This window comes from Episyrphus balteatus, chromosome 3 (assembly GCF_945859705.1).
Source record: "Episyrphus balteatus chromosome 3, idEpiBalt1.1, whole genome shotgun sequence".
Lineage (NCBI taxonomy): Eukaryota > Metazoa > Arthropoda > Insecta > Diptera > Syrphidae > Episyrphus > Episyrphus balteatus.
This window is the reverse complement of record NC_079136.1, coordinates 62,591,717-62,606,039: the sequence shown is the minus strand read 5'-3', so window position 1 is coordinate 62,606,039 and position 14,323 is coordinate 62,591,717. Positions and strand designations below refer to the sequence as shown.

The 14,323-nt window shown below is 29.1% G+C and overlaps 1 protein-coding gene across 2 annotated transcripts in view; it reads right to left on the bottom strand.

The window, feature by feature from the left end:
• Window positions 1–221: 221 nt before the first annotated feature.
• LOC129913746 (sodium/hydrogen exchanger 9B1) overlaps window positions 222–14,323 on the bottom strand; it is an 82,767-nt gene continuing 68,665 nt past the window's right edge. Inside the window, exons 6-11 of one of the 2 annotated variants that reach the window (XM_055992567.1) lie at window positions 12,594–12,769; window positions 12,395–12,501; window positions 4,847–5,011; window positions 4,504–4,647; window positions 4,328–4,429; window positions 222–1,110 (exon numbers count right to left, since the gene is read on the bottom strand). In XM_055992567.1, coding sequence (XP_055848542.1) covers window positions 763–1,110; window positions 4,328–4,429; window positions 4,504–4,647; window positions 4,847–5,011; window positions 12,395–12,501; window positions 12,594–12,769 — 1,042 coding nt within the window. In that variant the 3' untranslated portion in view covers window positions 222–762. The remainder of the gene's footprint in view (window positions 1,111–4,327; window positions 4,430–4,503; window positions 4,648–4,846; window positions 5,012–12,394; window positions 12,502–12,593; window positions 12,770–14,323) is intronic. The other variant, XM_055992569.1, reaches the window with a different exon arrangement.

Genomic DNA, 14,323 nt, shown 5'->3' with positions numbered 1-14,323 from the left:
CCCTTATTTGACTGGATTTATGAATCTAAAAAAAAAAATGTTCCTAAAAGATACAAGTTCAAAAAGAAAATTTAAACCAATTGAACAAGTACTTACCTACACAGATTTTGTTTTGAAAAGAATATAAAAATAAAGAAAAAAAAGAACTGTACATAAATAAAGTTTCTTAAAGTTCATCCACACTCCACCCACACGCACACAAACACTGGCCACCATCACTCTCGCACTGATTTAAATGTAAATATCCTTTGTTACAGCTTATTTTATGACTTTTACTTTTTTTTTTTTTTTATTTTACTTTATCCACTGTCCCTCTTAGAAAAAAGACAGATTGTTAACAAAAGTTGTAAATTTTTTTTTTTTCTTACATAAATTAAGTATTATATCATAACGATGACGATCTGGACGACACGACGAAATAAAAGCTAAAGACATAACATGCTTAAGTACATTTATACATAACAATTTCAAAAACAAAATTTAAAATAATTTTATACTTGGTTAACATAAGAAAAAAAAAAAATTGTATCTAAAAAAAGTTAAAGCTTTCTTTAAGTATTAAAAATGTTTTCCTTCAACAAAAAAAAAGAGACTTTTTTTCAACATAAAATATGACATCCTCTCCCTAACTTCCCTTCAGCGAAGATGTCCTTTGCTCCATTTTGTCATTCTAAGTACTTAATTAGGCTTCATGGCATTCACAACAACATCACAGGGAGAGGAGCCTTCTCCTTTACCTAACCCAATACAAAACACAAGACATTATCTGCCACTGTTGCCATGGTCGAATCCATTGTTGGAATGAGCAGAATCCGTCAGGATTCTATTATCTCCAACTGTGATTATGGCGATGTTATCTGGTGATTGCGCGGGCATTCTGTCCAATTCGGCTGCTCCTTCAGCACCATCTCCCCTGTCACTAGTACCATCATCATCATCATCATGTTTAAGCCAGCGCGGGGCTAATTGTATCATTAAGATAGCGCCTAGTGGTGCTGTGAATATAATTGCGATTACAGAAATGACAAGGATATTGCTAGCTAGCGAAAGGATTTCTTGTCCCGCATTTAATTGTCTGGCCATATCTAGTGCGATAGGACCGAGGGCTGCCTGCAAAAATGTACAAGAAGAAATGAGAAAAGAATTAACAAAAACACTATACAAGATAGACTTTAGGATACTAAAAACAGTCATAGAAATAAATTAAATGATTTAAGTGTTCATTTTGAAGATTAAAGTAAAATATGTTTCTCAGTTGGTGTTGAAGTTCTTTAGTTTTGGTTGTTTGTTTTTTTTTTTTGTTTTGAGTAAGAAAGTTTTGTTCTAGGATGAATATACTTTTTATCTTAAAAATACTATCATTGTGCTTAAATAAGTTCGAAGTAATAAAAAAGACGACAAAGTCATTAAAACAAAGAAACGAACACGAAATGTAAGTGTAATTCTACCCATAAACTGCGAGACAAGTTTGTTGTTCTTTCGAAAGAGTAGGTTTCACATAAAACCTTTAAATCCTAGAAAACAAAAAAAAAAAAACTCATTTAAGCAGCTTTACTGAAATATTGATTCGAGTTTATGATTTTGTTTAAAAGACAAAAAAATCATAAACTTTGCTGGGTCCTTGAACTTTAAATTGACAATTTTTGATATAATTCAAAAAGAGATTTAAAAGTAAAGTTGAAGAATACCGCTTTACAATAAATTACTGTAGGTACCAATTTCCAGGATTCGAGATGAGGATTGGAATTAAAATTATATTTCCAAAATGGGGCAGTTTTTTTAGCAATAATAAGTTTTTATTGAATTTATTTCCTTTTTATTCAATTACTTCACCGAACTGAGCTAAAAGTTAAACAGCACACTAGCCCAGTTTAGGAAGATGACATTTTTTTTCTGCAGCTATGTGTTTAGTTCTTTTAGTTGTATTGCTTAGCAAAAAACCCAAGCAATTGAGCCACTTTACAAAACAAATTCATACAAAATAATTTGAATTTTACATAAGAAATAAAATTTTAAAAGAAATTTAAAAAATAATAAAAAAATTTTTTTTAGTTTTTGTCTAATATTTTTTTGCTGCCTAATTTTATGTTTTTTCGGGATGAAACAATGAAAATTTACCGAAGAAGTCCGCTAACATGCGTTTTTTTTATTTTTGGATTATAACTTCAAAAGTAAACTCTTATTAATTAAACAATTTGTGTTATATAAAAAAATGAAGAAAATTAAACACAATCTACAAATGTTTATCGGAATAATTTTTTTTGTCATTCATTAAAAATCTATTAAATCAATTTATTTTGTATTTAAAAAAATAGTATTTTTTTTGTTTTTCGAAATAAACTTACATTTGTGTGGATTTTTTGCAATATTTTGAGTTTTTTAGTTGAACCCATGCAAGTTAGTCGTACCAAAAAAAACATTGAAAATACATGAATTTTTTTTTTTAAAGAACACTTTTCGTGTAATAATCCAATAAAAATCCAATATCAAGAATTAATGAATTTTTTTTAACAACCACAGACTCGTGCTCAGTTCTTCAAAAACATAAAGATAGCCAAAATATACAGAGGCGTTGAGAAACAAAAACTCGCTATATCCATTTTTTTCAAAACTGAGATTTTGATGTTCATTTAAAAACGGACTACGGATTTAGTTTCAGCGACCAAAAACACATATTATAAACATAGTCGAATCTCTAGTTCAGCACTTTTATTTTTTTTTTGGTTGTTAGCAGAAAAAAACTCTAACCTGGGGATGCGACTATATTAAAAATATGTTTTTTTTTTGGTCGCTCAAACTGAATCCGAAATCCGTTTTACTCGATCACGTAAGGCTTTCTAGACAAACTCAAAAAGAGGTCACAGACAACCTGACTCAAGCATCTTTTTTGAGGTTACCTCGAAAACCTGTCGTGATAGGGGAAAATAGACATCAAATCTGGCTTCAGCGACCCGAAAAACATAGTTGTACCCTCTGATCAAACAAAAAAAATTTGTGTGGCTGTGACATTTTTTTTAGGTTATCGCGAAAACCTGACGTGATCGAGTAAAACGGATTTCGGATTCAGTTTAAGCGACCAAAAAAACATATGATTAACATAGTCGCACCCCCAGGTCAGAACTTTTTATTTTTGTGTGGTTTTGTGTTATGGATATAGCGAGTTTTGATTCTCATCTATTCAACAACAGATTTTTCAACTTTTAAAGGAGTCTCAAAACAATTTGACTGAACAATTTTTTTCAATAATCAAATGGCTCTTACTTCTAAAACAAGTGTCCTATAAAATTCCATAGAAAAAAAAAATAAAAAAAATATTTAAAATCAATTCTTTTTTTTAAGAATTTAAATTTTTCAAAACTAAATTTGGTTTGGAATAAAAAAATTGAATAAACACCCGAAAAACTCATGAGCTTATAAAATTAAAAATTATGAAAATTTTTTTTTTTATTTATAAAATTTACTGTACCTGCCATATACATGTAACCAAAATCAAAATACATACTTTATTTTCTTAAAAAAGACTAACTATTTTGAATAAAATTCTTATGAGAAATAAAAAGAAAATTCAAAGAACACATTTTTGGATTTTTAAAAATAATTGAAATGTCTTTTTTTTCGAAAAATCAACTTTTTAAAAACACTTTGATGAATATTTTGGAACTTTGTTTTTTAAGTGCTTATTAATAGTTTCAATCAAAATTATTAAAAAAAATATTGCTCGATTTTATTTTTTTTTTTTTAATTCGTTCTTAAAAAAGAGATCAAATGGCATACTTCGTTTTCTGATTAAAATCTTTCGAATCGCTGAGCTGTGTAAGTGAATTAAAACTCAATTTTTTTTTTATTTTTAAATTTACTATCAAATTCTCAAAGGAATCAAATTATAATTATGCTCTAATAAGCTTTAAAATTAGTGTTTGCCATCCTTTAAATATAAAATAATAACTAACTAAAAATAACTAAAAAAGAATTCTAAGAAACCTTGCTTTATATTTTACTAAACATGTCACTTTACTATGTCAGTTTTAACATACGAAAAAAAAAAAATGTTACGCATACGCCACAGTGACCATTTAATTATTTTTTGTTATTTATTAATGCACATTTTTTACCAGTGACAAATAATAGTCACAGCTAATTTTCTGTTGATAAACAAGGGAAAAAATGTTTTGAGATCGCGGCAGCCATATCAAGAATAAATAAGGCCAGGTCTTCCTGTCACAATACAAAAATTTTAATTCTTAAACTTTTATTGTGTCTTTTCAACAATAAAAAACTCATGCTTTAAGAACATATTAGGTATTTTCAAACTTAATCAACTACTTACTTGAACTGTTGCCTTTGGAAAACCACAAATTGTGATGTATGCTCGTTCTTTCGTTGACAAACTAGCACCTTTAGTCGAATAATAAGAAGCAGCAAGGCGAAACTATAAAATTTAAACAAATTACATATTTACTTCGCTAATTTCAAAACAAAATCATTTGTAATATATTTTCTTACCGCACATCCAAACGCAATCACAATAAGACCATATCCAACAGTTTTGCCATCCAAAACAGAAAAATTAATTTCCTTTCCAATAAGTGAGAACGATACTGGTTTGAGGAATTTCCATAGCAAATCCAAGCGATTTGTAACACTTGGCTACCAAAGATAGAAAAAAAAAATCAATTTTTATTGAAGAAATTCATTTCATTATTAAAAAAAAAAAGAATACAAAAATTTACTACTTAGATTTTTGTTTTTTATTTATTTTTTTTTTTTTGAAACATAATACATTTTTTGGCAAGAGATATCATATTCAATACAATATCATCCTGGTTAACATTTAAATGAAACTTACATTTTCATTTCCTTTTTGTTGTTTCCTCCAAAGAGTTCCGGCTACAAACGTTACAGTTACACAGCCCAAGGCACCAGCCGAAGGATATCCCATTGCTCTGCTGCCCATTACAGATACACAACCACCCAAAACTGTCATCGTGAATCTCAGTCCATTTACATATTTCTAACAAGATAAAAAAAAGAAGAACAACAGCAGATGAATATTAAAGTATAAAGCCAGTTGGCAATATTTTTGAATGAATTGTTTTAAAATAAAATGTTTAGCTTGCAATGATTTATGATAGGAACCTTCCTGTGCAAAAATTCTTTTAGTAATGAATTTTTAAACCTTGAACATAGAAATGTTAAATTAAGGGTGTACTTTCTTTTCAAAAATTTAAGTTATATCGCTCAGGAAGTACGAGAAACTGCTATTTATACTTCAAAATCGAGTTTATTAACAATATAAATAAATTCAATCTAATAGGGGCAGTTTTGTCAATCTTCTTCCTTTACCCGATTTACGATCTAATCGAACTTTTTGTTTATAAATGAGGCGCTCAGCGCCAAAACGGCCTAACCCACAAAATTTCGTTTTGAGAAAAACGAGTTTAAAGAAAATCATATTTTCAGGGTTTCTTTTTTGTTGGCTTGTAAAAGTTATAAAAAAAATATTAGTCGTGTTTTATTGGTAACTCAGTACTTAGCTCAGTAAAATTTTACACGGGAAACAACAACAAAAGATTGCTAAGGATAAACAAAAGTTTCTTTATTGTTGGTTTCTAAAGAAAATTTTTTTTCATAACTTATACATTTTTGACCCTTCAACAATAAGGATTGTTAATAAATAAATAAAAGTAGTGAACTGTTGTTGTTTACAGCATAAAATGTTTACTCAGTAAAATACTGAGTACCAATAAAACACGGCTATTATTCAATACTTAGTTTGTAATTTTTTTTAGTTAGGAGTGTTGGCTACACTTTTGGGCTAAGGTCTGATATTTTTTTTATTCCGAAACTACATTTGCTATAAATGATTTAGGCAATTTTGTCACCGAAGCCAAAATTTCGTCCACTAGAGTGACAAAAGTTTTTGGCTCTAATTTTAACTCTATTTAATGTAATTTAATGGGGATGTATTTTTATATTATAAATTGTTTTATTGCGGTTCGATCTGTGTACTCAGTTTGATTTTTTTGAAAATGTGGGTTAGGCCGTTTTAGTTCTGAGCTCCTCAAATATAAACAACTTTAGCAATTAGAATAGAAGATTATTTTTCAAATTGCTTAGTATCCCGATATGAATTTTTCTTTATAAAAAGTGAATGTGAACTATGAGTAACAAAGTGTAAAAATGAAGGAAGATTCTATTTTTCGAGTTTTCTTTTTTTCAATATAAGCAACGTTTGCAATTGAAAGATAATTTTTTCATTGCCTTCTATTCTGATATAAAATTTTATAAAAAGACAAAGAGTGAATGTGAATTGTAAGTAGAAAAGTTTAAAATCGTATGAAGTTCTGAGTTTTAGTTTGGCTGCGCTTTCCGATATGATATTTTTTAAGAAAAAGGGAATGTGAATTATATGAAGCGATGTTTAAAATTGGTTGAGGTTTTATAATTTTGATTTATTTTCTTTTTTTCAATATTCAAAACATTATTATATAACAAGTAATTTTTCAAAAATCTATACTTTTTTTTTGAAAAAAAAAGTAAGTGTGAAGTGTGAACTATGAAGAAAAAAAGTTTAATATTTTTTGAAATCTCTAGTTTCTAGATTTTTTTTCTTAATTACTATAGATTTTTTAAATAGATGAAATGACTGAATATGAGTTTGAAAAGTGTAAAACAGTATACAAATATTAGTTTTCTTCCCTTTTTCTTTCCCTTTTTCAATGTACATAACAAATTGAGGACCGTTTGAGTGTGAGCAATGAGGAACAAAATGGGAAATTGTATGAAGTTTCTGGTTTTTATTTTGTTTTCTTCTTTTAAGGGGGGAAATCCCTCTGGAATTTTTTATTTTTGCATTATTTTTTTTCCGCTAATAAATTCATTTATCAACCGAAGAAACTATTTTCAGTGTTCTTAGCCTTAAATGAAGCCTCATAAGTTCCTAAATAGTCCCGAAATCCATGCGCTCCGAGCCTATTATAGTACGAAAACGAAGACTTTAAAAGCATTTTTCTCGAAACGCGTTTTTTTCCGCGCCGTGCAACGTAACTCAAAAACTAATGAAGCTTTCGACTTGAAATAAAGTGCAAATTACTTGTTAACTAACTGGCCATTGCATGAACCTAAAAGTTCAAGTTCAATTTTTACAGTAAATATTTTTTTTAACAATTTGTTTATAAAGAAACATTGTGTTTTTTAGTTTTTTTGGTCTCTAATTTTTATTTTACACTTGTTTTTAGTAAATTTAGGTTCATGCAATGCGTATAAATATATTTTATTGGAAAAAATTTACTTTTTTGATTATAAATAATTTTCTGGACCAGGGCATTGCACGGTGCAAACTCGAGGCGTCAACTTTAAAGAGCTGAAAAGCCGCCATTTTGTTTTTTTTTTACTTAAAAAAAATTGTATCAATACTTCATAATATCAATAATATCATATACTTTTCCAAATTGCAATAAATGCTTTCGGTTTTCCAAACAAAATTATTGAAAAAGCTGTCGTCCAGAGGGATTTCCCCCCTTAATATGTAGAATTTTAGCAATTAGAAGATCATTTTTTCAATGGCTTCTATTTCCGATTTGAAATTTTCTAAAGAAAATAATTGAATGTGAATTATAAGAAGCTAAGTTTAAAATTATTTTTTTTATTTTTTTTTTTCTTAACAAGCTCTACTCAAGCAACTAGAGATTATTTTCCCATTGCCGTCTCGCTTTCATATTAGGTACTAAAGAAATAAAATGCACGACTGGGTTGCACGTACTAGCTCTTTGAATACAAGTTACTAACTTTTATAAAAAAAAAATTTGTAAATAAAAAACCAACTCTTTAAGAACCAACTCTTTAAGAAGAAAAGAGTCTACACTTTCATTTCTTTTATAAAGATGCATTTCTTAAGAAAAAAAATTTCAAAGTCGTTGGACCCATATTTTAATAATTAATTTTTTCAAAATAATTTTTTGAAAAAAAAAAATTTCAAAATTTTTGTATTACCTAACTAAATTAAAAACTTTTTCAAAATTTTGTTTTTACATTATACATATTTGGGAAAAATAAATGCTTTTGCATAAAAAATTCGTTAAAATTGAACCAGTTATTTGGGAGATAGTCAAAAATAAAAAAAAAAGGTTTTTTTTTGTGCCATTTAAAACTATTTTCGAAAAAACAAATTTTTTCCTTAAAAGATAGACTGAAAAATAATATTTGAATTTCTTGATCAAAATCGTATGAGCTGTTTTTGAGAAAATTTAACTTTCCCAAAATTGTTGAATGATAAGAACCGTTATTTTTTTGAAAAAAAAAAATTACAAATTAAATTCACGTTTGATCTTCATCTCAACTTCTTTTTGTGTGGAGTTTCTTAAAAAACGCAGCATTGAATGCATATTTTGCAAACACTGCTAAGTTTTCAGTCTTTGACCTAGTACCTACTGCAATCAATTTTGTATCAAATGAATGGTTCCTGCAGTCGGGCACTAGGTCACCAACCGAATTTTCCTGGCACATACCTTCAAAGAATTGTCCTTGAATTTATTTAAAATTTATGAAATAAAATATAAAACATTTCAATCTGAAAAAAAAAAAAAAAAATAATAATATCTCTGAACTTGAACATTTAATAATTAAGTATTTTTAACTCCCACGAACCAAAAAAAAAAAAAATAAAAAATCAAATATCCCACTCACGACGATGATGTTTCAGCAGAAGTGTCAAGCCATCAAGAGTAGGTATCAGAAATATTTTAGTTTTTTTTTTTTTTAAATATCTACATCAACTGGAAAGAGTGATATAAATCCTTTATTTAGCTTCACGCTCAGCTTAATCCTTCCGTCATGGTTATTCAAAATATATATGCAGATGAAATTCGGATATTCCGAGAGAGTTCGCCCTTTTTCCCCGATTTCCAACTGAATTATTTATTCGTTTTGGAGAGAACACCTCAGCCATTTCCACACAAATTTTACACTCAAAAGCAGAAGGACCTTTTTGGAGCAGCAGCAGCATATATTAAAACAACCCGTTGAACAATGTGAAGTGACGGATTTTACCTTGCGCTTGCAGCATCATCATCATCAGCATCAGAGAGTCAACCAACAAAAGCAGCAGCAGCTGCAACCAGTGCCAGCGTTTCTGCATCGTTTGCACCCTAAGTCCTCAAGCTAACCTGTGTGATGTCCCCATCGCACCTTTGTGTTCATTTTTATGGTGCAATATCAGAAAGAGAGACAGAGAGTTGGAGAAGCATAAGATGTCAACAATGTCAACGTTGGACGACGACACAACGCCAACAACGACAACAACGAACCAAAGGGATATTATGCCTCAAGGATTCACTTGATAGAGCGCAGGAGTATTTATTAGTCAGTCAGTCAGTTGTTGGTTCGGTTAAGAGAGAGAGAGTTAGAATTATTGTGAATTTGTCTCTAGGGGCTACAAGTACCCAACACTTACTGTTTCTAGGGACTTTATAGGAACAGTGAGGACGAACGGGGTGAATAAGATCCTCTTATTAAACATTGTTTATTATTCACTGACTAATAAGGGTGCGGCAGGGAGTGCTCATCAACTTATTTGCTACTGCTGCTCAATTCACTTCATCATCAATTCGTCCTTCAGAGATTGGAAGGTGGATGTGGAGGAAGCCAGGTGCCAACTGTTGTTCTGTAGATAGTTCAGAGTGTTAAAAAATTCAATCCATTATGTATGCGAGTGCGAGGATAATAATAGACAGAGATCTAGAGGTATTGCTTACAGTGTTGTAGTTATATACTGAGAGTGACTGATAAGTTCATTGTGGTATTTAGAATAAGGTTGTTAAATAAATCTATGGAAAAAGCTTTAATGACAGGTTTTAGATATGGAAAGGTCAGTTGGGTTACAGTTGACATTAGAAATTACTCATGATATGACAAAAATAAGTTGATGTATGAAATTGAAGGATAAACTAATAAACCAGTGCCAACACCTTTTTCAGAAAGAAAAAGTTGGAATATATTAATGCTGCGAAAATTGAGACTAAATCGTATATTAAAGGGGAATAATAAATTACAAACAAACAAATTGGGAGAAAGTAAGTGAAGTGGTTGAAAAAGTGAGGTGGGTGTCCAAAATCGTGTTCTTTAACGATTTCTGTCAAAAGAAGACCTCCTATGGGAAAAAATAAAATAAAAATGTTTGAGAAAATAAAAAGATTTTTGTATAGGACATTAGGGTGTCCGTTATTTCCCAAAGTCATGTTTTCGGGGGAGACACGCCCCAGATCGAAAGTTTAGGACCTAAATAAGGGAACCGTGCCTCTAGCGTCATTTTTAACTTTTACATATTTTTTTTTCTCTCGAGTTAAATCATCTATTTTTAAAATGTTTGTGGTTGGAAAATAGTTTCTTTAAAAGATCACATTCGAAATTACAAGTTAAAATTTTTGTTTATATTTTATTTCGGTTTTTGAAATTGTAAGCTGTTTCCGTAGTTTTTGCTTTTAAATGCATTATTGGATTTTAATTCTTTTCAAAAGTCAAATTAAAAACTCGCGACTCTTTTTCTTCTTATTTAACTTCTTCTTGGTGAAATGGGAATTAAGTTAACATACAGAGCTTACGAAAACCACACGTTTTTTCCGGAATTAGATTCCCACCTAGCATTGGAACTTACTCCACTTTACTAAAGTTGGTTTCGTTCCCACTGAGTGGGAACTAACTACCTCAGTGGACTAAGATCCCGTGAACTTAGTTCTCCCCACCTTAAAATCTTTTATTAAAGACTTTGTAAACTACTCAAAACAGAAATAGGGCCCACCAAAGATTTTTGTTTTTTATTTATTTAAAAATTACTTACGTTTACCAAACGTTGTCAAAGCGAATCAATGCATAAATTTCAGAAAATATTGGAAAATATTGAAAAAAAACGATTTTTTCAGATCGATTTTTCCGTAAATGACAGAAATATCCAATTTCTCGTAAATGACATTTCAATCAAAATTTTTAAAAAGAAGATATTAGTTATATAAAATATTCTATTAGATTTTTAAAAAATATTTAATTTTTTTTTAACTCAATTTTTTGTAAACGGGTACTGAATTTTATCAAAACATTTAATGATTTGAATAATATTTTCTTAAAAATGGCATACCAACTTTTTTCTGGAAAAAGTTTAGAAAATTTCATACAAAATAATTTTTTTAAAAAACTATTTTTTTTAAATATCACTCACTCCTACAAAAAAAAATAAAATTGTGTTTTTGGAAGTTCAAATTCGATATCTCTAAAACGTGTGTAACGTGTGACTGGGGTTGCACGTACTTGCTATTATGCTTAAAGTTAATCTAATATTAAAGCTTTTATTCAAGGAAATTAAGAAAATTTAAAATTTGATATTTTCAAGAAATTAAAAAAAAATAAAATCTGTTTTTATAATTAATTAAATACCGTTTTAAATGATCTTTCACAAAAAAAAAACCAAGTATGCCAGTTTACTTCTTGTATAAAAAGGAATTTTTAGAAAAAACTTTCCAAAATCGTTAGAGCCGTTTTTTTTTTTAATAATTTTTTATATATACAAATTTTCTAACATTAAAAAAAAAAAAGTTGGCATGCCATTTTGAAGAAATAATTTATTTATACACATAAAAACGAAATTTCAATTTTTTCATGAACCGGTTTTCAAAAAATTGATTTTTCAAAAAAAAAATTTGCATACAAATTTTCGTTGAAATCGGTGTGGTCTTGAACGAGATATTCATAAATAAAAAAAAAACCGTTCTATGATAGGTACCGTTAACAACGGTACAAGAAAAAAATATTATCAAAAATTTTAATTAAAATCGTTAGAGCCGTTTTTGAAAAAAATGTAGTTTTCTATTTCCGTTATATGACAGGTACCGTTAGTTTTGGTCCTAAAAAAATAAATTTCAATTTGTCCTCTGGGGAATCACCCAAAACTGTTAACTACCAAGTTTGAACAAAATCACTTAGTAGTTTAGGCTGTAGCTCGAGGTACATACAGACAGACGGACAGACAGACAGAATTGCCGGACCCACTTTTTTGGCATTCTCCATCATCGTAATGTCATGTAAAATTGTTATCTCGAGTTCGATTTTTTTTACGAATCCTGAACTTGCCCTTTAGTACCTATATCACAAGTAAAAAATGCCTTAAAATATAGTTTATTGCAATTAATCGAAAAATTTGAATGGAAAATACTCTTTTTTAAAAGAGATGGGTATTACAAAAGAAAAAAAATATTGAAAATTACAAAAAATCATCAGTACCTACGAAATTTCAAGAAAATAAAAAACACAGAAGTTCAATTTTATAATTTTACCAAGATTTCACAGTCTAACTCCAAAACATTAAAATTTTAAATTCATAAATAATAGAAATCAAAAACCCACTTACCGAATTTTTCGATGGGAAATAGACCAAAATCAGTCCAAAAACATAACCATAAACAATTCCAAGAATAATACCAACAGGTCCTTGTAGCAGCTGATCTGATAATTTGCCTGTAGAATTCCAATTTATTATTACATTGCATTGCATAAACATTTTAGATATAATTAAATTTCAATAAATTCAATTGTTGCATTCTACTTACCCGGATTGAAGATGACACCCAAAATTACCCCAAAAGTAAATATCGCCACAACATCGTTGCAAGTTGTCGTCGCATAGATTAATGTGTGGATGCCATTGTTGAGGCCAAGTTTTTGTTCCTTAAGTTTGAGCATAACGGTGACAACCACATTGGGTGAGACAGCTGTGATAACGAGGCTGAAAGTTTAAGAGCATGGAAAGTAAAGAATAAGTCAGCACCTGCCGCAAGCGTTTTGTATAGTTTGAAGCAAAACCCTACTTATTCTCTTCCCCCCCACAGACATCATCCAATGTTGCTTGTTGTTGTGTAGATATTAAGGATTTGTAGAAAATACTCATGCAATTTTAAGGGTGTTTTGTTGTTTAATGAGTTTATCTTATTTTAGTGTGTGGAGTTGGAAAAAGTTGTATCTCTACCTAGTTTATTTATTAAGAAACACCAAAAATGAAATAGGGAATTTCTTATAGTGTGGTGAAACAAGAAAGTTTTGTAAAAATAGAGAAAATTTAAAAGTTTTTCCTACGTTTTTCCTTTTTATTTTTCTTGATGTTGTTTTGGGGTTGTGTATGGCAAGGAATTATACACCAAAAAGTTAAAACGATGAACAAGTTAGATCGTCTCTGAATTTTGATGATGAACCGCTGATGCTATTCCTACTCTACGCAAGCAATTAAGCCAAAATGTAGACTATACTCTTAGCTTGTCAGTTTGCAAGATGATTGTGAGTTGAAAGCTGAAAATGTTTTTCAAATATAATTTTCCTAGGAACAAGACTTTTTTTATTAAGGGAATTTTTAAATAAAACTTTTGAGGAAACAGTTTTATGGAATTAAAAGTACAGGGGTTTTGTTTATGAAGCCTTAATGTTTTAAGAGTGGATATTTTTAGATATCAAAATTTAGTTAACGTTCTAAAAGAAAAATTGTTTTTGAAAGACTTTTTCAAAAAATGATAATTTTAATGAAAAAAAATTTGACACATAGACTGTTGAATGAATTTATTAGTTCAACAAGAAATCGGACACATTTACTTTTTTTCAGCTGCGTAGGTTGGTGCGAAGTATTGAATTGATATGAAGTAGTTTTTTTTTTTAAATAAAATTGAGTGACTTAATCCTAGATGAAAATTAAATAAAAAATTCAAAAAGAAGGTATACAAAATATCAATACCTAATCAATAAATAATGTAAAAATCTACACATTTATATTTTTGCAATAATTTTAAACGTACAATATTCGGAAAAAGTATTTTGATAAAATGAACATTTTTCTAACTGATGCGAATAATCTGTAATGGTTAAATATAAAATAAGGAAGTTGACGGTTATTTAATAAGTATATTATAGTGATACTCATGATGGGCAATGTCAGTCATATAGTTGGTATTATTCTTCGAGGCTGCATTTTTTGTATAAAAAGTGCTAATTTCTGAGGGAAACAAGTATTTGTACAAAGGTTCTTTTTCAATGTTGGTAAGGTAATACATTTTACGTGTCAGTTAAGAAAATCTGTGAAGAACTGAATTTATTGCGGGAAACTATAAATTACCAAATATGAAAACACAAAAATATGATTATACTATGCAAAATTTACCACGAATGGACAAAAATTGAAAAAAATGCACTAAAAAAAACAGACGCATTTTGAGGAATTCATTTTAAATCGTGGATTGACTCCAAAAATTCTGGATTTGGAAATGCCATTCTTTCATCAAAAACTTTGTTAGCAAAA